General features: G+C 36.4%; 1 protein-coding gene across 1 annotated transcript; it reads right to left on the reverse strand.

Annotated features, from left to right (window-relative positions):
• Window positions 1-67: 67 nt before the first annotated feature.
• Window positions 68-25,843, reverse strand: ankrd26 (ankyrin repeat domain containing 26). The gene is made up of 41 exons (XM_077711376.1): window positions 25,421-25,843; window positions 25,212-25,326; window positions 24,065-24,238; window positions 23,835-23,941; window positions 23,621-23,758; window positions 23,372-23,535; window positions 22,491-22,527; window positions 22,339-22,411; window positions 22,205-22,256; window positions 21,952-22,124; window positions 19,784-19,958; window positions 19,304-19,365; window positions 19,045-19,120; window positions 18,842-18,949; window positions 18,453-18,505; window positions 17,524-17,587; window positions 17,401-17,445; window positions 16,256-16,486; window positions 16,100-16,174; window positions 15,909-15,967; window positions 14,679-15,046; window positions 14,473-14,610; window positions 14,377-14,407; window positions 13,641-13,782; window positions 12,464-12,698; window positions 12,193-12,376; window positions 11,935-12,081; window positions 10,523-10,985; window positions 8,932-9,437; window positions 7,634-7,786; window positions 6,748-6,923; window positions 6,588-6,681; window positions 5,578-5,655; window positions 5,238-5,372; window positions 4,501-4,613; window positions 3,730-3,856; window positions 2,937-3,149; window positions 2,599-2,822; window positions 1,363-1,552; window positions 291-336; window positions 68-198 (listed from the first exon to the last, which is right to left on the reverse strand). The coding sequence occupies exons 1-41, from the start codon at window positions 25,618-25,620 to the stop codon at window positions 68-70; spliced, it is 6,075 nt and encodes a 2,024-aa protein (XP_077567502.1). The 5' UTR covers window positions 25,621-25,843.
• Window positions 25,844-26,065: the final 222 nt, after the last annotated feature.

Genomic DNA, 26,065 nt, shown 5'->3' on the forward strand with positions numbered 1-26,065 from the left:
AACGTTTAAAACACCACGTTCGATTAGAAATCTGTCCGTCATTTCTACCTCAAAAAGTTTGTGTTTCTTAGACTTCGTGGTTCTTCTTGAGGACCTCCAAATATTGTTGTTTTGCTCTACTGACAGGATCTAGCTCCACCCTGGAGGCGGAGCCAACCGGAGACATGCGAGCCAATGAGACGTCGAGTTCCGCCGAGGCTGAGAAGGGGAAAGGAAACGAAAAATGTCAGGAATGTCCGGAAAATATGTAGTGACGGCTTTTTTTGTGGAAGGTTTCTTTCTTGTTGTACCTTGGTTGAGTTCTCTTGATATGCTTCTGTCCAATTGACGCTGCATCTAAAGAAAGGAAAGAATATTCGCCATTTTGAAATTGTGAGTCGTAAAAATGGAGATTCGAAGAGAAATGTGTTTTTTGGATTGGTCATTTAAATGCCTACAGCAACAGAGATATAAGGATTTTACAATTTTGAGGGGTTTGGGCTACATTGTCTGTGAAATTTGGCTGTAATGACGAGCAGATTCCTGTAGAGGGCGGTGATGCATGACTTGGGAATTTGAGAATACAGTAACCCCCCGATTATCGCGACTTGACTTATTGCAAAGTCACTACTTTGCGAATTTTTTCCATTTTTATTTTATTCTATACATTTTTTAAAAGTTCTTAAAACGTTTCAAATCCACGTTAAAACTCGTTCTTCGACTTAAGTGTGTTCTATAAGAGTAAATACAAAATTGTCAACGTCAACTTGATTTCAAGTGGGCTGAACGACTTTAGTAATACGTATTACATTTTTTTTATGGAATAAAAGAACTGGATTAAAAGCCCTGAATATTCAGTTTTTTTATAGATCTAAAACTATTTATTTTAGCTTTTTTTAAATATATTTTTAGATTGTCAGCTTTAAAGTCAACTTGATTTCGTCAACGATTTTAGATATATTTAGATTTTTTATTTTAATGGAATAAAACAACTGGAATAAAAGCCCTAAATATTCCCTTTTTTATAGATCTAAAACAATGTTTATTTGAGCTTTTTTTAAATATATTTTTAAATCTTACAAAATGATTTTTGAACTAAAAACACCAAAACATGGATAAAAAATGACAATTATTGATTTAAAAGGGGGTAAAAATCAAGAAATGTAATATACATCTATACTTTTCATTTGAATTTGATTCTAAAACAGAAAGTCGGCACTCATCATTTACTTTCCCGGGCCGCACAAAATTATACGGCGGGCCAGATTTGTCCCCCCGGGCCGCCACTTTGACACATTAATAATTGCAATCATTAATAAGGGGAGCAATTGGCCGAAGTTGACATGTATGGAGTTATCACTGTACTTACTGTACATGACTTACCATGGTCAGGTATTCCTCCACAGTGCTGCTGCTTTGTCCTCCAGCCCCCGGGGCCAGGAGCCCTCTATAAGGGGCCCCCAGGGAACTGGTGACACCAGACGGCACCGGTATTTTTCCAGATGAGGCGATGAGAGACCTACTACGCTCGTCGACCAACTTGGAATTTACTTCCGTCAGCTGATGATTAGTCCTGCGTGGAGTGGAAAAACTATAGTTGGATTTATATCCATATCATACCTGGCAACATCTGCCGATAATTGCCCTTATAAATGATTATGATTCGCCGTACAAACCCCCCAAAAAAGGTACAAACACTGTACGACGTATGTTTACTGGCGGCAACTCGTTTCTTACCATGTGGCTTCTCAATGCTTGCTTCCACGATATTTACTCTATGTACCGTATTTTCACGACTATAAGGTGCACCTAAAACTCTTAAATTTTCTCCAAAATAGACAGTGCGCCTTATAATCCAGTGCGCCTTATATATGAAAAACACAGAAAACCCAAAACGAAAAAACACCACTGTCGGATATTAAAAAAACACAAACGCCTGAACTGAAACAATACTGTTAAATATGCAGATGCCATCAATGAATGACATTTTTTCCATATATAAGGTGCACTGTATTATAAGGCGCACTGTCTATTTTGGAGAATAATTAAGACTTTTAAGTGCGTCTTATAGTGGTGAAAATAGTGTAATTGCTATTGACTTCCAGGTATGAAGCACTCACTCACTACTTTACAGTCACCTCTAGAGCCAGCCATTGTTGATGTTTTGGATTTTTTTGTATAGAATCTTGCAGTGGGGGGAGGAGCTATATGATGCAAGATTTTGTAAACTAAGATGGCATCTGCATACTTAACAGTATTGTTTCAGTTCAGGCGTTTGTGTTTTTTTAATATCCGACAGTGGTGGTTTTTCATTTTGGTTTTCTGTTTTTTCCATATATAAGGCGCACTGGACTATAAGGCGCACTGTCTATTTTGGAGAAAATTTAAGACTTTTAAGTGCGCCTTATAGTCTTGAAAATACGGTACATAGAGTAAATATCATGGAAGCAAGCATGGAGGAGCCACCTAGTAAGAAACGAGTTAACGTGAGTAAACATGCGTCGTACGGTTTTTGGGGGGGTTTGTACGGGGAATCATAATCCTTTATAAGGGCAGTTATCAGCAGAGATTGCCAGGTATGCAATACATTTCAAAACCTACAAGTTCCATTTTCCAAACCTTTTAAGATCCGAAGACAGGGACTTGCAAATCCTCTGTTCCTCCGTGTAAAGCTCTTTGAGCCGTTCCAGCTCCATGGACGTTAGCTCTTTCTGGCTGAGCGTATCGCGTTGAATACTTCGAGCTCGGTTCAGTTCGCTCTCCAGTTCTTGGACCTCCAAACGTAGGCTGGCCACTTTAGCCGCTCTAATCTGGTCTTGAGCCTCCCAGGTAGCCGCCTGGGACTTCAATATTAAACAGTACTTACATATTAAACAGTACTTAGATGTTAAACAGTACTTAGCGACGTGAGCTAGGTGCCAAAAGGTTAGCCTATCTTTTTTTAAAAAAAATCCTACCTGGAGGAAGATGTTGGCTTCCTGTAGTTGGTGATGTATTTCCCGCTTGGCCATCTCCTGCAACTCTTGTCGGTACTGCTCCATTTTCTTTTGCTCCATTTCAAAAGCCTCCTCTCTACGTTTCCGGTTTTGCACCTCCTCTTCCAACTGCCTTCTTTCTGACAAGCTACCTTGGAATGTGCTCCTCTCCAGCTCCCCCTGCAGGTCTGGCACCTTGGAGGAAAGGGAAAAAAGTTAGGTTAGAACACAGGTGTCAAAGTGGTGGCCCACGGGCCAAATGTGGCCCGTCGCATCGTTTTATGCGGTCCGAGAAAGTCAATCATGAGTCTGACTTTATGTTTTAGGATCAAATTAAAATGAAGAGTATAGATGTATATTAATTTTCCTGATTTTGCCCCCATGTTCATAAGTTGAAATTGTTCATTAGTTGAAATTGTTCATAAGTTGAAATTGTTCATAAGTTGAAATTGTTCATAAGTTGAAATTGTTCATAAGTTGAAATTGTTCATAAGTTGAAATTGTTCATAAGTTGAAATTGTTCATAAGTTGAAATTGTTCATAAGTTGAAATTGTTCATAAGTTGAAATTGTTCATAAGTTGAAATTGTTCATAAGTTGAAATTGTAACATTTAAATTTAAAATTTAAATCAATAATTGTAATTTTAATCAATTATATAGATGTGTATTAAATTTCCTGATTTTTACAGAAACAGAAAGCCCACAAGGTATGTATAAATGTTCGGCTATACTGTAAAAAGGACGAAAATGAACGTAAGGAATCTAATAAACAAACCTTTCCAGTTCTTCCATTAAAAGCTCCGTCGGGCCGGCTGTCTATCTTCAGATTGGTCGCCGGAGAGGCAAAGCCACCTTCTACCTCCCGCAGTCTCCTCTTGGCAGTTTTGAGTAGAGTCCGTAGCCTTTATAAGTCAGGGGTGGCAAACAAGTTAGCCAAGTATCTCGAGTCTAACATATAGTACATACTAAACATACATATAGCATATACCGTATTTTCACGACTATAAGGCGCACTTAAGTCTTAAATTTTCTTCAAAATAGACAGTGGGCCTTATAATGCAGCGCGCCTTATATATGGACCAAAACAGAAAACCAAAAACAAAAAACCACCACAGTCGGATATTAAAAAAACACAAACGCCTTAACTGAAACAATACTGTGAAATATGCAGATGCCATCTTAGTTTACAAAATCTTCCATCATATAGCTCCTCCCCCACTGCAAGATTTTATACAAAAAAATCCAAAACATCAACAATGGCTGGCTCTAGAGGTGACTGTAAAGTAGTGAGTGCTTCATACCTGGAAGTCAATAGCAATTACCGTATTTTCACCACTATAAGGCGCACTTAAAAGTCTTAAATTTCCTCCAAAATAGACAGTGCGCCTTATAATACAGTGCGCCTTATACATGAAAAAATGTCATTCATTGAGGGTGCGCCTTATAATGTGGTGCACCTTATTGTCGTGAAAATACGGTAGTTTGATAATGCAAATTGGTAGAGAAATATTTTCTCCCAAATGATAAAAATGAAAGTCTGAAGCACCTGTATATTTCCTTTTGAAGATCAGTGTTCCTCTCCATCTCTTGTTCCAGACGAGAATCAACAACCTTCTTCTGCTCCGTTACTTTCTTAGCTTTCTTCTTCTCCACCTCCACCTGCAAAAATCAAGAGTGTCAGACTCGGGTTGGTTGGCGGGCTGCTTTAACGTCAACTTGATTTCAAGTGAGCCGGACCATTTTAGATATAGTGTTTAGATATATTTTTTTAAAAATGCATTAAAAGAACTGGACTAAAATCCCTGAATATTAATTTTTTTTATAGATCTAAAACAATGTTTATTTTAGCTTTTTTTTTAAATATATTTTTTTATTTTACAAAATTATTTCATGAGATAAAAACACAGAAAAAAATGATTAAAAAATTACAATTATTGATTTAAAAAGGGGGAAAATCAGGAAATGTAATATAAATCTATACTCTTTATTATAATTTGATCCTAAAACAGAAAGTCAGCACTCATGATTGACTTTCCCGGGCCACAAAATGATTTTTGAACTAAAAACACAGAAAAAAATGATTAAAAAATGACAATTATTGATTTAAAAAGGGGGAAAATCAGAAAATGCAATATACATCTATACTCTCCATTTTAATTTGATCCTAAAACAGAAAGTCAGCACTCATCATTAACTTTCCCGGGCCACACAAAATGATCTGGCGGACCATATTTGGCCCCCGGGCCGCCACTTTGACACATGTGGATTAAATGATACACTCACTTGGTTGTCAAGTTCCCCTTTTTCCTTTTCCAGCTGGGCAAGACGGAGTCCTAGCTTGGAACGGCTTTTTAATTCTTCCTCCCACAAGGCTTGAGAGTCATGGGCAGTGTTAGACAACATGCTCTGCTTTTGTACCTGAAAATAAAGCAATCAATATTCATAATCAAATCTATTTTTCCATTGAAATAAAAACACGGTTCTTTCCCTGGTCATAAGATTTTTTTTTAAATTTTTTTTAATGCAAAGTAGAAATAGTGTTTGCATTTCTAAACTGGATAACAACAATGTAATAGCGTTTTTTACAAGATGATTAAATTTCAGTTAAGTACAAAATACTTACCTCTTTACCAAGTTGCTCTTCTAATGTCATCTTACTACTTTGTAGGTTGGTCACCAAATCTTCCAAATGAGCTCTGACCTAGCCATAAAAAAAATAAGTAAAACCTATAAAAACCCTCATATCAGATAGTCGATTTATTAAATTTTGAGTTCTCTGAATAAATTCTAACATGCACCATGCATCTAAAAATAAGACAAATACTCTTTGTCTGCTATTGAAAACTCCCACTACCGTATTTTGCTCGTTAAATATAAAATACTAATACATTAACCTCAGAGAAAAAAAAAAACTATTGTTTATTCATGTTGGGAGTGAATGGAGTTGTCAGAAAGCTGATTTTTTATTTATTAATAAAGTTTGGCTGAACTATCTGACCGTTTGTGTGTGTCAAATACAGAAATAGCACTCACACTGCGCCTTTAAATGCAATGCGTCTTGTGTGTCAAATACAGAAATAGCAAAGACACTGCGCCTTTAAATGCAATGCGTCTTATGTGTGTGTAAAATACAGAAATAGCACTCATTACTGACACTGCGCCTTTAAATGTGATGCGCTATTTAGTCGTGAAAATACAGTCAAAAACGGCAGGGATATATTAAATGGCGCAAAAACGGGTGGCTCAAAAAAAGCAAAAATCCTTTAATATACGCCGGTATATTAAACGGCAAAATACGGTATATTGAAACTGGGAGGGGCCAATAAATGAATTGTCAATTGCCCCTCCCACTCCCAAAATAGATAGGACGTCTAGTCTAGGTTAAGAAAATCATGAAAAACAAACTAGCCCAAGTTTGAAAGAATTGTTGACCTGATTTGAGTCAATTCATTCAAAAAGACTGAATTGACATTTAAATGTCTAAACCTCAATCACACACCAAACAAATCCAAATTCATGACACCAACCATTCCTTCATTTGCAATGTCAGACGGCTGAGAAAAAGTACATTTGAGTGTATTTACGTCATTCGTATTAAAAAAAAACTTGTCAAAGCAAATAAATTGAACTCACCCTTGCTTCTTCCTGAGTACCCTTCTGAAAGACTTCCAGTTTGTTAGCTTGCTGCTTCGCGGCAGCTTCTAACTTGACATTTTCAATCTCCAACCTCATTAAAAAAAAAACAGATAGTCAGAATTCATATCATAAATGTCTAATCATACCAGCAGTTTACCTTTGTATGGTCTCCTCTAATTGTTTAACGACGGTGTCGGAGGCAGCCGCGGCAGACAGCGCCTCCTGCTGTTTCCGAGCGGCGACGCCCAGTTCTTTCTCCTTCTCGTCAAGATAACATCTAAATTTATTGACGTGTTTCTCCAATTCGAGGCATTGAGATTCTCTTTCCTCCAACTGTATGAAGCAAGAAAAGATGGCTTAATTTCGATTTAATATGCGTTAAATGATGATAAGTACCGTATTTTCTCTCGTATTAGCCGTACCCTTAAAATTGCCTTAAAATCATTTAATTTTCCAATTTCTCTCGTATAAGCCGCCTCATGATTCACAATTTTCACTTCCATGTTCCTGGTTTTAATAGGGAGTACAATTGTATGACTTTGAAGGGAAAATCTTAAGAAAAAACTGTATACCGTATTTTCACGACTATAAGGTGGACTTAAAAGTCTTAAATTTTCTCAAAAATAGACAGTGTGCCTTATAATCCAGCGCGCCTTATATATGGGAAAAAACAGAAAACCAAAAACGAAAAACCACCACTGTCGGGTAGTAAAAAACACACAAATGCCTGAACTGAAACAATACTGTTAAATATGCAGATGCCATCTTAGTTTATAACATCTTCCATCATATAGCTCCTCCCCCACTGCAAGATTTTATACAAAACATCAACAATGGCTGGCTCTAGAGGTGACTGTGGTGTAGTGAGTGCTTCATACCTGGAAGTCAATAGCAATTACCATATTTTCACAACTATAAGGCGCACTTAAGTCTTAAATTTTCTCCAAAATAGAAAGTGCGCCTTATAATACAGTGCGCCTTATATATGGAAAAAGCCGTACTCTGGATGATGTTTTTTGCAACAAATATGAAGTATACAGTACTTTTGACTTCAGGCCGTCCATGTCTTTGTGTAGCCGAGTTTTCTCTTCCTCCAAATCATTCCGATAGCGGGTGTTGACCTCCAAAGACGCTTCGCACATTGACAGCTTCTTTAATGAGTCTGCCAGTTCCTGCTGGAGCTGCCAATGACTTGCCTTAATAAGATAAAAAGAATTAATTACACCAAGATGTCAAAGTGGCGGCCCGGGGGCTAAATCTCGCCCACCATATCATTTTGTGTGCCCCGAGAAAGTAAATGATGAGTGCCAACTTTCTCTTTTAGGATCAAATTAAAATGAAGAGTATAGATGTATATTAAATTTCATGATTTTACCTCTTTTAAATCAATTATTGTATTTTTAACCTTTTTGTAAAATTTAAAAATATATATATAAAAAAAAGGTAAAATAAACATTGTTTTAGATCTATAAAAAAATGAATATTCAGGGCTTTTAATCCAGGTCTTTTAATCCATTTATAAAAATAAAAAAAATCTAAATATTATATCTAAAATGGTCCGGCCCACATAAAACCGAGTTGACGTCAATACTGTACTTAGATATTAAACAGTACTTTGATATTAAACCGTACTTGGATATTAAACAGTACTTTGATATTAAACAGTACTTTGATATTAAACAGTACTTAGATATTAAACAGTACTTGGATATTAAACAGTACTTGGATATTAAACAGTACTTGGATATTAAACAGTACTTGGATATTCAACAGTACTTAGATATTAAACTGTACTTGAATATTAAACAGTACTTAGATTTTAAACAGTACTTAGATATTAAACTCTCTCTCGTAGATATTAAACTCTCATAAATATTAAACTCTCTTGGATATTAAACTCTCTCTCATAAATATTAAACTCTCTCTTAGATATTAAACTCTCTCTCATAGATATTAAACTCTCTCTCATAGATATTAAACTCTCTCTCATTGATATTAAACTCTCTCTCATAGGTATTAAACTCTCTCATAGTTATCAAACTCTCTCATAGATATTAAACTCTCTCATAGATATTAAACTCTCTCATAGATATTAAACTCTCTCTCATAGGTATTAAACTCTCTCATAGATATTAAACTCTCTCTTAGATATTAAACTCTCTCTCATCAATATAATTTTGAGAGCTGGTTTCAACAATAAACACTCTGTCACCATTTGACCGGCGACCAAACGTCTGGTCACAGTTTAAAGCATTTTTTTTCAGATGCAATATCAATTTACCATATCATATAAACGATATAAATATGCCACAACTTGTAAGCAAACAAATCTATATCATACCTCTCTTTCATTTCTCTCTTCTTGTAATTGCTGAATATTTTCTCGAAGTTCCGCCGTAGTCGCCGCCAGATCCTGATATCGTTCCACCGCCAACTGCAACCTGTTCTCGCAATCTTTCCGAATTTCAGCCAAATTACTATCGAAAGACTTTTGTGCGTCGGTCACGGCGTTCTCTTTTGCGGCGACTTTGTTTTGGGCTTCTTCCAGCTGTTGCCGTAGCAACACGCTTTCACTCTGCATTTGGGTTAAGCGTTCCTTGGTGGCTTCTTGGCGTGCCGCCGCCCGACTTACTTGTTCCTTTTCGGCCGATAGGGCGGCTTCTAACTCTTTGGTGCGTCCGTTTAGTTGCTCGTTTTCGCGCTGGAAAGTATTTAGTAGGAGGTTCTTCTCAGTTAGTTGTAGTTTGACTCGATGGGCGTCGTTTTCGATGCCGTTTGCGTGGGCTTCGGCTTTGGATAGTTTTTGGGAGAGGCTACTGACGGCTTCATGTTGACTGGAAGCATCATCTGTATGGAAAAATAAGAGTTAGGTCTTTACAATTTTATTTTGCGTCCTAGTGAACTGAATTTTGTCTATTAGGGAAAGAAAACTAATTCCAAAAGGAAGTCAAGTGAGCAGTACAACCAGGAAGTGTGTCCGTAGCGGTCTAGTTTGTCATCCTGTAGTAAGATGGTGGCTTTTGAGCGACCAATGGCATAAGTAAGTGTTTTTTTCAGGTTTTTGTGTGGGATCCGGCTTATTTTTTTTCTTGAATTTCATCCATAGACATGAAAATTAATTTTGTTAAGCATTTTATTTGTTTACCTTTTCTTTATTTTGAAATAAATGACTGGATTGTCTTACGTTATGGTGTTTCGTCTTTGTCACCTTGCAGTTTTGTGCTTTTCAAGTCTAATTTATGCGCATATAAGCCGTACCCTTGATTCAGACATACATTTTTTTATCGACAAATACGGCTTACATGCGAGAAAATACGGTAAATGAATTGATTATTGGTTATTGAAAGGGTTAAGGCAACCATCTATCACATGAAGGTCATTTAAATTACCGTATTTTCACGACTATAAGGCTCACCCTCAATGAATGACATTTTTCCATATATAAGGCGCACGTATTATAAGGCGTACTGTATTATAAGGCGCACTGTATTATAAGGCGCACTGTATTATAAGGCGCACTGTCTATTTTGGAGAAAATTTTAGACTTAAGTGCGCCCTATAGTGGTGAAAATACGGTAATTGCTATTGACTTCCAGGTATGAAGCACTCACTCACTACTTTACAGTCACCTCTAGAGCCAGCCATTGTTGATGTTTTGGATTTTTTTGTATAAAATCTTGCAGTGGGGGAGGAGCTATATGATGGAAGATGTTGTAAACTAAGATGGCATCTGCATATTTAACAGAATTGTTTCAGTTCAGGCGTTTGTGTTTTTTCATATCCGACAGTGGTGGTTTTTCGTTTTTCGTTTTCTGTTTTTCCATATATAAGGCACACTGGATTATAAGGCGCACTATTTTGGAGAAAATTTAAGACTTTTAAGTGCGCCTTGTAGTCGTGAAAACACGGTACTTTAAGAAGTTCGTACTCACTGGACAGTCTATCTTGAAGCCGACGGTGCTCCTCTTTCTCCTGCAGCAAACTTTTCTCGGCATCCGAACAGGCCGCCATGGAGCGTTGGGCCTCCTCGAGAGCCGCCGCCAGACGAGCTCGAAGCGACTCCAGCTCTGCCGCCATGTTCTGGCGAGCCCCGCGCTCATCCTCCAGGCGAGTGTCGGCGAGGGCCAACTCCGACTTGATGGCAGCCGTCTGGTGGTTGAAGTCCGAGAGAGATTGGTTTAAGACGTCGCTGTTGTCTTTGAGAGCTCTTCGGGCTTCTTCCAGTTGTTCTTTGAGGGTCTTATTCTCCTCTTGGAGGTCTCTCTGCTTAATGCTGCTGTTGGCTTGGGAACTTTCCAGGTCCGTCCGGAGGGTGCTGAGCTGCTCGTGAAATATGGAAATTTGCTGGAGCAGCTCGCGCTCCCTGTCGCCGGCTTCCGTTAGTTGAGACAAGGCCTGTCAATGTTTAAATGCATTCATTAGGTAAAGGGTTAAAAAAAATGATACATAATTGTGCTTTCCAGCAATTAAGTCTGGCAAAAATAATATTAAAGAATTGCTGACAGACTGAATTGACAACACTGCCATCAAAATCCTGTTTTTGTTTTAGTTTCTATACCAAATACTTTGTTTTGAGTTAGCAGAAGATACTTTTTTAGTTAGCAGAAGATAATTTTGAGTTAGCAGAACATAATTTTGAGTTAGCAGAAGATAATTTTGAGTTAGCAGAACATAATTTTGAGTGAGCAGGACATAATTTTGAGCTAGCAGGACATATCTTTGGAGCTAGCAGAACATAACTTTGAGTTAGCATACCATAATTTTGAGTTATCAGAACATAATTTTGAGTCAGCAGAACTTAATTTTGAGTCAGCAGAATATCATTTTGAGTTAGCAGAACATATTTGAATCAGCAGAACATAATTTTGAGTCAGCAGAACTTAATTTTGAGTTAGCAGAAAATGTTTGAGTTATCAGAACCTTATTTTGAGTTAGCAGAACATAACTTTGAGTTAACAGAGCATCATTGAGTTAGCAGAACATCATTTGGAGTTAACAGAACATAACTTTGAGTTATTAGAAGATAATTGAGTTAGCAGAACATAATTTTGAGTAAGCTGAACTTAATTTTGAGTTAGCAGAACTTAATTTTGAGTTAGCAGAACATCATTTTGAGTGAACAGAACAATTTTTTGAGTGAACAGAACAATTTTTTGAGTAAGCAGAACATAATTTTGAGTTAGCAGAACATCATTTTGAGTTAGCAGAACATATTGTTTCCAACATTAACTTCACAGAATGAGTTTCCGAGCACTCAAAATAAAAATAAAACGTAACATCTAGTGCTAGCTACCTATTACGTTAGCACAACATTTTTTGGGTGAAATTTTGCCAACAAACTTACCTCGTTACTTTTGCCGATGTTTCTTTTATTCTCCTCTTCGATGTCTTGCTGCTTACGTACATGATTGTTGAGCAGATTTTCCAACACTGTGCGAGCGCTGCGTTCCTGAGCCAACAGCGTTTGAGTCTGACTGTTGTCCTCCTCAAGCTGAAAAAAAAAACAAAAATACCAGCCCAAATATCATCGAGATAATCACCCAAACAGTTGGAATTTTCCACTAATTGGCGTCGTTTTATCTAGAAAAAAAATCGAGTTTACCTGCTTTTTTTGGCTGACTAATATTCGCATCTCCAGGTTCAAGTTTCGAAGTGCGAGCTCCCCTTTCTGTTTTTCTTGAACTTCAAGCAACCTCTGTTCTTCTGTCCTCTTAAGCTTATCCCCGGTGGTGTTATACATCATAGTAGCACTGCGGCCATTTTCTTGCTCCTGTTTTAACTGAAATCTGAAGCAAGCAAAGCCAAAATGCCATAAAAACAAGCCGTTTTGTGAAAAAAACGTACAGAAAATAAAACAAAAAATAATTTCTCACTTGAGATTGGTCACTTCTGTTTGCAAGTCCAACTGGTTGCGCTCCAAGCCAGATTTAATATCTTTTACTTCATCCAACGAGCACTTGAGCTGCACTTTTTCTGCTTCCAGGATGCTCACCTTGTCCGCAAAATAGCGGTGACGGTTTTTGGCTTTCTGGATGGAGCGTTCGTACTTGTGGAAAATGTTTTGGAGCTCAACCATGCTTCTGGAGTCTGTAGAAAGACGGGCATTGCCTGTACAAATAAACATTATACTTTAAAGTATAATGGTAAAATAGGGAAAACTGCACAAAATAACGATTTGTAACTGCCCATATTAATAGTTATTAGGATAAATATAGCCTAAAAATACAATTAAACAAGATTTGCAGTCCCTGAAATGATGTTTATTGCCGCTTTTGAGTAAAAATATGTTCAGTAATACCTTGACATACAAGTGTCATTGCCTGCATAAACAAACATTATACTTTATAGTATAATGGTAAAATAGGGAAAACTGCGACTTGTAATCGTCCCATATTAATAGTTTTTAGGATAAATATAGCCTAAAAACACAAACATGATTTGCAGTCCCTAAAATTATGTTTATTGCAGCTTTTAAGTAAAAAATGTGTTCAGTAATACCTTGACATACGAGTGTCATTACCTGTATAAACAAAAATTATACTTTAAAGTATAATGGTAAAATAGGGAAAACTGCGACTTGTAATCGTCCCATATAAATAGTTTTTAGGATAAATATAGCCTAAAAACACAATTAAACAAGATTTGCAGTCCCTGAAATTATGTTTTTTGCTCCTTTATTGCAGCTTTTAAGTAAAAAATGTGTACAGTAATAAATACATTGACATACGAGTGTCATTGCCTGCACAAACAAACATTATACATTAAAGTATAAATGGTAAAATAGGGAAAACCACACAAAACTAAGTTTTTAGGATAAATATAGCCTAAAAACACAATTAGACAAGATTTGCAGTCCCTAAAATTATGTTTTTTGCAGCTTTTAAGTAAAAAATGTGTAAAGTAATACCTTGACATATGAGTGTCATTGCCTGCATGAACAAACGTTATACATTAAAGTATCATGGTAAAATAGGGAAAACTGCACAAAATTGCGACTAGTAATTGTCCCATATTGCAAGAGCTGTACTGAGTTTTCAAACCAAATAGTACCTGTGGTGAGTGAATCCAAGTTCTGAATGAAGAGTGAACTACAACGATGACCTGAACCTTGAAAGTCGGAGTCGTCTGTCGTCCCGTCGGATGACGAATTGAGCTCGCCCAGATCTTCGCAAAACTCCATTTGCCTCAGTTGCTGAAAAGAACAAAATATGATGTTAAACTAGAGTACCGTATTTTCACGACTATAAGGCGCACTTAAGTCTTAATTTTTCTCCAAAATAGACAGTGCGCCTTATAATCCAGTGCGCCTTATATATGAAAAAAAAAACTGAAAACCGAAAACGAAAAACCACCACTGTCGGATCTTAAAAAAACACAATGGCCTGAACTGAAACAATACTGTTAAACATGCAGATGCCATCTTAGTTTACAAATCTTCCATCATATAGCTCCTCCCCCACTGCAAGATTTTATACAAAAAAATCCAAAACATCAACAATGGCTGGCTCTAGAGGTGACTGTAAAATAGTGAGTGAGTGCTTCATACCTGGAAGTCAATAGCAATTACCCTATTTTCACCACTATAAGGCGCACTTAAAAGTCTTACATTTTCTTCAAAATAGACAGTGCGCCTTATAATACAGTGCACCTTATAATACAGTGCGCCTTATATATGGAAAAAATGTAATTCATCGAGGGTACGCCTTATAATGCGGTGCGCCTTATAGTCGTGAAAATACGGTAAACTGAACAAAAAAGGCAAAAATATATAGAAAAATATCTATACCTGATTCTTCCTTGGTTCTCCTGTTCCACACCTAAAAATGAGAGACAGTTACAAAGCAGAATATTTCAAATATCAAGTGTAACAGTAGAGATTTACCTTTCCTCATCATCTGAAACATCGCTCAATGTGCTGTCGTCAAACAAGGAGAGTTCCTTGTTGTCAACATGAAGGTTTTTACTACTTCCTCCCAGCTGTGGCTCCTCCTCTTCTGCCTTTTCTCGAAGTTTACCAACACTGAAGAAGCAGTAAAAGTAAAAAACAGTTCCAATACAGTTGATATTAAATGGGTTAAAGCTCAAAACCTGTTAGATGTTGGCGTTTTCTCTTCTTGTTGGAAAACTTGGGCTTGATTGGATGTTTCTTCATGTCTCGCTGAGTCCAATTTCTCTTCTTGAAGTTTGTCTACAGCGCTAAGCTTGTTAGCTTCGGCTTCATCTTCATCACTTGACCATTCTCCATCAGAAGAAGAGTCGATTAGCTTTCCGGTATTGGCAACTTGTGATAGGATTTTGTCTTGATTTCGCTCCATTTTTTCACAGAGCTTCTCTGATTGGACGTCATCGTGGAGCCTTTCTTCCGGATTTGGTTGATTTCTAATTGGGTTTCCATGTATGGACGTGGGTGGGTGATTTAAATTAAAGTCACCTGAGCCTAAAGTCTCATTTTTCTCCTTGGATGGCAGTAGGCGAGGAATAAAAAAAAAAAACAAGCACAAAAACTCAAAACAAGTCACACCAAATAACAAGGAAATTCACAATTATCATTCAAAACTATCTTTCAGATTTTTCATAGTGTGAATACAGTGTTCCCTCGCTTATCACGGTTAATGGGGACCTGGACCCCCCGCAATAAGTGCATTTCCGCGAAGTAATGATTCCCCTTCAAAAATGCATAATTTGAATTTAATTCAATTTTTTTATTTTTTATTTATTTCTATTTTTTATTTATTTTAATTTTTTTACCCCCTGTATACAGTACACCATATAGAATATAGGTAGAGTGAAATTCATGTTATAACAAAAAACTGTGAAATATGTTGTTTCAATGTAATTATTATTATTATATTATTATTATTATTATTATTATTATTATTATTATTATTATTATTATTATTATTATTATTATTATTATTATTATTATTATTATTATTATTATTATTATTATTATTATTATTATTATTATTATTATTATTATTATTATTATTATTATTATTATTATTATTATTATCATCATTATTATTATCATTATTATCATTATTATTATCATTATCATTATTATTATCATTATCATTATTATTATTATCATCATCATCATCATTATTATCATTATTATTATTATTATTATTATTATCATCATTATTTTTTCCCAAAAAAATCTGCGAAGCTCTGAGTCCGCGTTGGCTGAACCGCGAAGTAGCGAGGGAACACCTGGTGTCCAATTACAGCTACTACACCCAATCATATGATTTGAAGCAGACATCCAAGGTAGACTATTTTACATCTTAAAATGGTCATTAGCTCGATATTTCTCACCTTATCAGCTTGTAAATGACTTTCTAAGTCCTTCGCCATTAGTGAGACTTCAGGGGTGCCTAAGAGGACACAAAAACTTTTTGAGAATATGCAACATCAACCAGATTAATTATTCATGAAATAACAATACACCAATAACTATCAATGTAAAGCTATAGTGTTAACAAATGTAATTTAGTGATATTTTTAACCTTCTTCAACTTCTTCCGGAAGCTGCTGTTCTTCGCTTTTGGCTCCACTACAAGCTGAAGTGTCCCAATCAGACTCTAAAAACAACAACAAAAACCCTAAAGAAAGAGAATGACACCCATTTTTTTTCATAACGGCGAATAGAAACAAGTTCTTACTATCACTTTCTTGAGGCAAAGTCTTCTTAGAACGAGGCTGAGGATGAGGAGGCTTTTTGTCATCCCCGCCAAGTTTCCTGGGAGGAGCCACGGGTGCTTTAATGGGCGTGTCGACATCTTTCTCTGAACTGGAAGATTGTGGCGAATCCGCGGGTGCTGCAGGAGTCGTCGTGGTGCCTTCAGGGAGGCTTTTATGACTACTATTGCTCGATGTATCCCAGTCAGAACCACCTGTAAAAAAGGTAAACAAAAGCATTGCTAATGTGGAACCAATGTTCCCTCAAATTTTTCGTTGATCTGGGCCAGGGGTGTCAAACATACGGCCCGCGGGCCGGATCCGGCCCGTCTGGTGGTTTGGTACGGCCCGGGGAAGAAAGCTGCATTGTATAAAAAAAAATAGGATTTTTCTTTAAAATTTGTAGTTCTTGTATTATCCGCTAGGGGCGCAGTGTTTTGGTACGTGCAGACAACATGAATTGACATTTATTTATGTTCTTATGTTATTCTCTTGTTCATAATATATTGTTTATAATGTAAAAGGAAAATTCTTTTAATAAACATTTTGATAATTTACTCATTCTTTGCACTAATTATTAGTATTAGTGACTAATACAAAGGAAAAAAAGTGGGCTTATTGTTAGTTCTATGTCATTTTGCAATTAGTTTACTGGTCTGGTGGCCTGCTTGATCTCAAATTAAGCTGTATTCGGCCCGCAGGCCGGAGTTTGACACCCCTGCTGTAAAAAATGAAAAACATAAGAGTGGACAGAGCTACTGCCACTGGCTGCCGAGTAAATGGCGCCATCATGGGGAAAGGGGTAAAAAATAATAATAATAAATAAAAAAAAGTTTGGATTTAATTCGACCGGAGGTTGTTGCTAGGCAGGATTCTGTAAGTGTCTGCGCCCCGTCTGCGTCGTAAAACTCATGAATGGTTCTTTCAATTGGTTTATTTTTAGTGTTTTTTGTTGTTGTTTTTTTTTAGGAATTTGGTATCTTACTCAATCACGGGAGTAGAAAAATATATGTTTAGTATTGCAGATTTACAAAAAAAATAGTTAGAAAAATATTTGTCTATGTAATTCTACGCCATTTTCCCACAAAAAAAGGATACAATGAAAACAGTCATTGCGAGGGAATCTGACCTTCGGCATAGTCAAAATCTCCCAAGCCGAGTTCTTCCATCAGGTCTGTGAAATAGACAAAGATAGGTTTGTGTTATTTTTAAAAAAATAATTTCATGGCTTTTATTTTGTGAACAAACTCACCAGTTTTTTCCTTGCTTTTTCCTCCACATTCGCTTAAAAGCAGTCCCCATTTGGCACTCTCGTTCTAGCATTGTAGAAGAAATGGAAAATACAAAAGTTATATAAGCTGTACATAGAAAATACTGTATTTTCCGCACTATAAGGCGCAAAGAAAATATTTCAATTTTCTCAAAAAAGCCCATATCTATGAATCCATATTGATTAGGCATAGTATTAAATTCCCTTTAGTCCAGCTTCATTTTGCTGACATATAACAACTCACAATCACTACTACTACAGCGCCATCTAGTGCAAGGAGGTTAAACTCTTGGTTATTAACATCAACTCGATTTCATGGGGGTCCGAACTTTTTAGATATATTTAGATGAAGATATATAAATATATATACAAATTCATTTTTATAGATCTAAAACAATGTTTATTTGAGCTTTTTTCTTCACATACTTTAATAATTTGTTTTTCATTTCAAAAGGAAACAAATAATTTTTTATTATGTTCAATATTAAACTAAAAATATTCTTATATATTTATTTTTATATTTTACAAAATGCTTTTTGAACTAAAAGCCCCCAAAAAATGATTTAAAAAATGACAATTATTAATTTAAAAAGGGAAACAAAATCAGGAAATATAATATACATCTATAATCATTTGAATTTGATCCTAAAAAACAGAAAGTCAGCATTCATGATTTGCTTTCTCGGGCTACACAAAATGATGTGGCGGACCAAATTTGGCCCCCGGCCTCCATTTTCACACCCTTGATCTAGTGGCTGTATAACAGAACCTCCTACTACTACTACTACAGCGTTTTATAACCCGGTGTACCCTTATATATATGTGTATGAAACAAATTTTAAGATAAACCATTCTTAGAGGTGCGCATTATGATGCGGAAAATACAGTAGTCATTCTAGTCTATAAATTACCTCCTTTTGTGTAGTATCCGAATTCTGTAGACTGCCTATAGTTTCACCAAGCCCTAAAAATCAAGAAAAAAATATTTTTTTAGCCAAAAAAAGTAAATAAAACGATGTTGTTGGATGAGTGAACAAAGCTAATGTTAAAAAAAATTAAAAATAAAAACATTCCCATGCAAAAACATGTTCATAAATGAGCCATATTAACTGTTAAATGAAATCTAAACATTTCAGACCTATAATCAACTTTGTGCTTTGTCCCCACCGTAATTAAAAGTTTTATAAAAAATATAAAGTCAGGTTTTTAAACATATGCCACATGCTGTAAGTGAAAATGGACATGGTCAGGAATCGTGCATAGATAACATGCATAATAAGAAGCCAAGTGACCCCTTGACCTTTCCTAGCCACTCCCACGCCGCCTGTAAACCCGTCTTTACTCCACCAAGGTTTGGGCTTCCACCCACTTCCTGCCCCTCTTAAAAATGAGGGACTAGATAAAAAGTCTACAAAAAATAAATCAAAATGTTTGGAAATTGATTTTATAAAAAAAAAAATATATATATATATATAGATATATATATAAAAAAGTGGGTTTTACCTTCTTTAATCCTTTCTATCTTTTCTCCTTCCTCTTTTTTCTCCTCATTTTCATGTGGTAAACTGTGATCTTCATGCTATGGATGAACACATTAAAAAAGTTCATAAAACATTGATATTCTTTTGTGTAAAAGAATGTGTCCACTAAAAGAAATGTCGTGCCTCTGAGTAAAAAAAACAAAAACAAACCTCAGAATCATCTGAAGAATTTGTCCACTAAAAGAAATGTCGTGCCATGAGTAAAAAAAACAAAAACAAACCTCAGAATCATCTGATTCTTCGTCTTCTTCTTCCTTCTTTGGACTCAAACCCGAATTACCAACTGCAATTTCCAGTAAAAACATATCAATACATCTCCAAAACATCACAATATGAGCAAATTGAGGGAAAATAGGCTCATTCCTAGACTGAAATTGTCCCTAAATTAGCTTAAAATCCAAACATTTCCTGATCTCCCTTCTCAGAATGCATATGCCTCCATTTTTATTAATTTTTTTCAATTTTTTTCCCATTTTTTTCTGCTCACTTCCCTTCCTACCTGTCTTCACTTCTGCTGAAATCTCCAGTGTCCCTCCTCAACAAATCATTTCAACCTGTCTTCACTATCTTTGTCTCCAAACTGTGTGCTGTCTCTCTGCTGATTTTGTTCTTGATCCTCTCCAAAGAAAAATGTGGTTTTTTTTCAAGGAAATACTGGCACTCACTCACAGTAAAATACTAAACAACTAAAATGTACTTACCAATTCTAGAATCTTTAAAATCCTCTATTTTTACAGGAAAATGGTTTCTGGCATCATGGCGGCTTCCACTTCCTTCAAGTTGGTCATCTGACATTTCCTCATCTTCCTCCTCTTCATCTTCCTCCTCATAATCTTCATCCTCACCATCATCATCCGAGCTGTCGTCATCATCAGTCTGCATAAAAGGAGTAGCCAATAAAACGTAGTAAATACCTTGAGATACGAGTGTCTGAACATACAAGATTTGAGATAAGAGGAAAATTCCGGGCAAACATTTGCCTTGAGATACGAGGAAAATTAAAAACATTTGCCTTGAGATACGAGGAAAAATTCCAAACAAACATTTGCCTTGAGATAGAGGAACAATACGAGGAAACATTTGGCTTGAGATACGAGGATAATTCCGAAGAAACATTTGCCTTGAGATACGAGGATAATTCCGAAGAAACATTTGCCTTGAGATACGAGAAGAATTACGAAGAAACATTTGTCTTGAGATATGAGAAAAATTACGGGGAAACATTTGCCTTGAGATGCGAGGAAAATTACGACCAAACATTTTCCTTGAGATACGAGGAAAATTCCAAGCAAAACATTTGCCTTGAGATACATGGAAAAACTACGAAATAGCTATTTGTTACTTTGTAAGTAGGTAGTGAATTACAACCAATAAAACTATATTTTTTGGGGCGTTTTTTTCAGATATTGGGAACAAATTTATTCATATTTAGTTCATTTCTATGGAAAACGTTCTTTTGAAATAGGAGTAAATTGACATACGAGCTCGGTATTGGAACGCATTAAGCTCGTATCTCAAGGTTTTACTGTATAGCAACGTGCTAACATAAAAAATAAACAAAAAAAATCACAGTAAGCTTTTAGAAAGACAAACAAAAAGAATGTAAAAGTTCTTCTGTTCCTTTTCTAAATACATCTACGCTACTACTATGTACTACGCTTGTTGTACCTCATCGTCCGAGTCTAAATCGACGGTGTCAATATCTGTGTGAGGTAACGGTTCAGAAAACACGTTCCCGTCGATTTCACCGGACGGCTCCTTGTCTTCGTCGTCTTTAATCGCTTGAAGATTGGCGGCTTGGTTGAGTTGAGCTGGACGGGGGCCATGTTTGATGAATTTCATGCACGCTTTGGCCAATTTGGAGCAATTTTCTTCCACACGTTTTATAGACGGAGTTTGAATTTTGGAACGGAGAAAACTACTTGGATTGGGAGGAGTCATCTGGAGATCCAGAGAATTCTTCTTTTCAGAGGACTGGGATTCGTCTTCTTCAGTAGATTGACTTTTAAAGGTTTTGGAAGGTTGGGTTTGTTTTCTGGAAGTGTTTTTGGTTGGAGTTACAGGGCTGTTGTTAAAAATGGAAGCTAAAGAGCCTTTAAATGACTGTTTACGGTTGAGTTTGGTAGTTTTTTCAGATGGAGAATCCCAGTCAGAGTGTGTTTGGGGGTTTTCTTTGGTTTGTCTTGGTGGGGAAATCTTGGGTTCTTGTGATTTAGCTCTAGGACTTTTTGGATTCAGAGTTTTGGTGGCGATTTTACGTTCTGCTGAGTCTTCATCTTCTGGTTTTTCATTTTCAGATCCATTGTCTTCAGAATTGGTTTCAGGGTCGCTATGTTTTGCTTCTGCTTCCACATTGGTTTGATTTACTTGGGAATCAACCAAAACCGGGTTTGTCTTCTGTCCTAAATCATCATCCTCATCGGAATATTTGGTTTCCACTCTGACAGCAGACACCACCAAATCTTGACCCACATCCAAAGACCGCAACATCTGGGAATGAGTTTTTCCAGACTCTTGTTTTTTCTTCTGATCGTCGAAATCGACTTCCATCGACTTTTTTGCGTCTTCCGAAGAGGAATTATCTGACGAATCGGACTCCAGATGAGATTCATTTTCACTTTCGTCCTCTATCTCTCTACTTCCATCATCATCCTCCTCTTCCTCTTCATCATCTTCCTCCTCCGATCCCTCACCTTCCGAGCTGACCGGTCGCGATTCCGAACTTGACCGACCTCCCGATATCCGTTCGACCGTTTCGGATTGACGTTCGACTTGTTTTTTTTTGCCGTTTTAAGAGAAGAAAAGAAAAAGAAGAGGAATGGCATCATAGGAAAGTCAAAGGAGTAAAAACAAAAGACAAATAAATTACCTTTAAGGAGACTGGGAAGGGGGTGGAGGTCATCTGGGGGTCTTTGGGAAGGATACGAACAGGTGAGGAGGGGTCTACTTGGGGATTTGGGGGTTTACCGGATGAAACTCTTGGGGCGCTATTGTCACTCTCAGATTCTGAAGCACTCATGGATTTGTCAAGCACTGCAAAAGCTACAAGTGTTTTATGAACAATTACCACCCACACAAAAGCTATCAAAGGAAAGGGGAGGAAGTTAAATAAAGGTGAATACCTTTTCCTCTTTTAGATTCAAGCATTTTTTTAAGGTTCATTTTTGGCGGGGTCTGAAAGAAAGAGAACAAAAAACACTTGGATTTTTTGGGGTTTTTTTTTGTTTAAATGTTAAGTTTATGTGGACGGACTGACCTTTTCAATTTCAAGTGATGCACAGTCATCCTCAGATGAACCCCATTCATCCGTGCCACCATTTTTGGAAATCCTAAATTATGTATTTATATATTTTTAAATGGCAGTGATTGACATATATTTTATTAATTATATAAAAAAAGATAACTTACCGGCTTAATGATTCAGCTTGAGAATTATCCTCAAAAACTGAAACGATAAAAAGGAACCTTGTTAGACGTTAGTTTGTTTTTTAGGAAAAAGAAACAAACACATAAAACTCATTCATAATAATTGAGGGCAATTTACTTATTCACCGACATTGTTTTCATGCTTGATATTCATTTAATTACATTAATAAATAATGTTCTTATAATTTTACATTTTTTGTCTGTTTCTTGCATCTTTCATACAAAATTTGGACGTTGGAATTTTCATATAAAGTACTGCCCTACTTACGAAATATTCAAGTTACAAAAAAGTTCTGGAACCAATTCATTTCGTAAGTAGAGGTACGATTGTATTGTTTTTTTTTTGTTTTTTTTACAGAATATACATGTAAAGTACTGCTCTACTTATGAAATATATTCAAGTTACGAAAAAAAGCCCTGGAACCAATTCATTTCGTAAGTAGAGGTACATCTGTATTGTATTTTTTTTTACAGAATTTACATATGAAGTATCGTTCTACTTACGAAATATTCAGGTTACGAAAAAAGTTCTGGAACCAATTCATTTCATAAGTAGAGGTAAGACTATATTGTATTATTTTACGGAATTTACATATAAAGTACTGCTCTACTTAGGAAATATATTCAAGTTACGAAAAAATATCTGGAACCAATTCATGTCATAAGTAGAGGTAAGACTGTATTATATTATTTTACGGCATTTACATATAAAGTCCTGCTCTACTTACGAAATATTCAAGTTACGAAAAATATTCAAGTTACGAAAAAATCTCTGATTTCAATTAATTTCATAAGTAGAGGTACGATTGTATTGTACTATGTATAAACAACAATAAAGGCATTCAATTCAATAACCTACTCACCCTCTTTGTCGGTAGCTGGTCCTCCCACAGAAAAGCCGGATAAAGACCCTCGGGATGCGTTTCCGGACTCACGTTTGGATTTAATCTTACTCGGACCTTGGTGGGATGGCGACGATGTTCCTTGTCGTGTTTGGGTGCCGTGCTCAGTAATGAGAAGGGCGCAGCTGCAAGACCAGAAAAATGAAACGATTACCATGTTTTTGGAGTCAGTCAACTGCAATTCTCACAGCAAAAACTGCAAAAACTTACGGATGGTGGCCTTCTATCACCGCGTAGTCCTCAGCTGATTGTCCTTTATTATCTTTAAGCGAAGGATCAGCATGAAATTGCAGTAGAATTCGTACAATGCTGATTTGTCCACTGCAAGCGGCGACCATTAATGGTGACCTGTAGGGTGAATTAGAAACTAGATGTTAAAAATATTTAAATACAAAATAACATTGATTTATGATTTGGCACGAACCTTTGATCTCGGTCTAAAATATTGACATCTGCACCTTTTTTCAAAAGGTATTCTACTATTTCTATGTGGCCTTCTTGGACTGCCACAGCCAGGGGTGAAACACCTTCCTAAAAAATGAGATCCAGCCGTAAAATATCACATGTAATTTTTTGTTTTTGTTGTTGGTTTTGCTATTTGCTGTACAGGGCAGAAATACTGTAATGGGAGCATTATTTGATGATGAAAACAACCTTATTCTGAGCGTTAATGTCTGCGTCGTGTTCCAGAAGCGTTTCAACGGTTGAAATTGACGGGATGCTCGATGCCAAGTGTAAAGCCGTGTTGCCCTCAGTTTCGACCAAGTTCGGATCAGCGTGGTGTTCCAAAAGAATGCTAGCACAGAGATCATGCTGACCTTGCACTGCCTGAACCAATGACAGAGAATCAAAACACATATACACGTAAATATATAGATATACACATACATATAAACACACACACACACACACACACACACACATACATATAAACAAACACACGTAAATACACATACATATACATACACATACATATACACACACACGCATACATACACATACATATACACACACACGCATACATACACATACATACACACATTATACACACATTTATACACACATTGCACACACATATATACACACATTACACAACATACATATACATACACACATCACACAAACATATTCATCCACACACACACATGTATACACACAAATACATATACATACACACACACACACATCATATAAACATACATACAAACATACATACACAAACTATACAAACATATACATACACACACATACACACATCATATAAACATATACATACACACACATACACACATTATACAAACATACATACAAACATTACACACACGCATACACAAAAATACATATACACACGCATACGCACAAATACATATACATACACACATTACACAAAAACAAGCATGCATACAAACACATTCACATTAGACACAAATACATAAACAAATCCACACACACAAATACACACTTTACACACACACAAATACACACTTTACACACACACACAAATACCCACTTTACACACACACAAATACACTTTACACACACACAAATACACACTTTACACACGCACACAAATACACACTTTACACACACACACAAATACACACTTTACACACACACAAATACACACTTTACACACACACACACACACACTTTACACACACACACAAATACACACTTAACACACACACAAATACACACTTCACACACACACAAATACACACATTACACACACACAAATACACACATTACACACACATACGTATATAAAAAAGCCTATTGCTGCAACCATATTCGGTCTTACCTTTATTAAAGCCGACCTATTTTGATTGTCCCTTATATTCAGTTTAACGTTTTGGTCCATGAGAAATCTCACCACCTCGACATTTCCACAAGCACAGGCAAGATGAAGAGCAGTTCTGAAACAATAATTTAAAAAAAAGAATGCTGATAAATATGACTTTTTCCCCTAACAAAAGCGTGTTTGAACAATTAGCGACGGTAAAATGACACCTGTTCTGCTTGTCGACTTGATTGACGTCATTACTTTTGGCGAGATGCTCCAGTTTGGCCACATCTCCACGCCAAGCAGCCTTGTGAAACTTGCCCAGGTCCTTTTCCTTCACCTCATAACCGACATTGGACGCATTCCCTCGGTCGGGCGTCCGCGACGGCGACTGTTTCTTTTTGGAAAAGCTGAACAATTTCTTCATGTTGCAGCTTTGGGCTACTTAAATTGGCTGCAGACGGTCATCCCTAATAAATAAGACGTCCAAAGCGGATTAAACTCGAAATATGTCGCCGGGGTAATGCATGATAGGAACGTGACTATCCAAAAACGGCCACGTCAACACTTTTCCGGCAATATTTGCAATTATAAAGCATAATAATTGTTTATATTTGGTTAGAGAATGTTTGAGGCAAGGAAACCGCCGCTATGCGCGCACAAGTAATAGAAGACAATTTGCGCATGCGCAAACATTCAATTCTTCTTCGGTTTGTTTACTGACTGCTGTTATACAACTTTTTGGTGCAACAGCGCCACCCTACATTTTAGAAATTTGTTTTAAAACCTTCGCCCCAGTATTTAATATAAATAATAAAACTAATAATTGGGAATATAAAAATATACTTATCTGTAAATGTATATACTCATTC

The sequence above is a fragment of the Stigmatopora nigra genome, unplaced genomic scaffold (assembly GCF_051989575.1).
Source record: "Stigmatopora nigra isolate UIUO_SnigA unplaced genomic scaffold, RoL_Snig_1.1 HiC_scaffold_25, whole genome shotgun sequence".
In the NCBI taxonomy this organism is placed as follows: Eukaryota; Metazoa; Chordata; class Actinopteri; order Syngnathiformes; family Syngnathidae; genus Stigmatopora; species Stigmatopora nigra.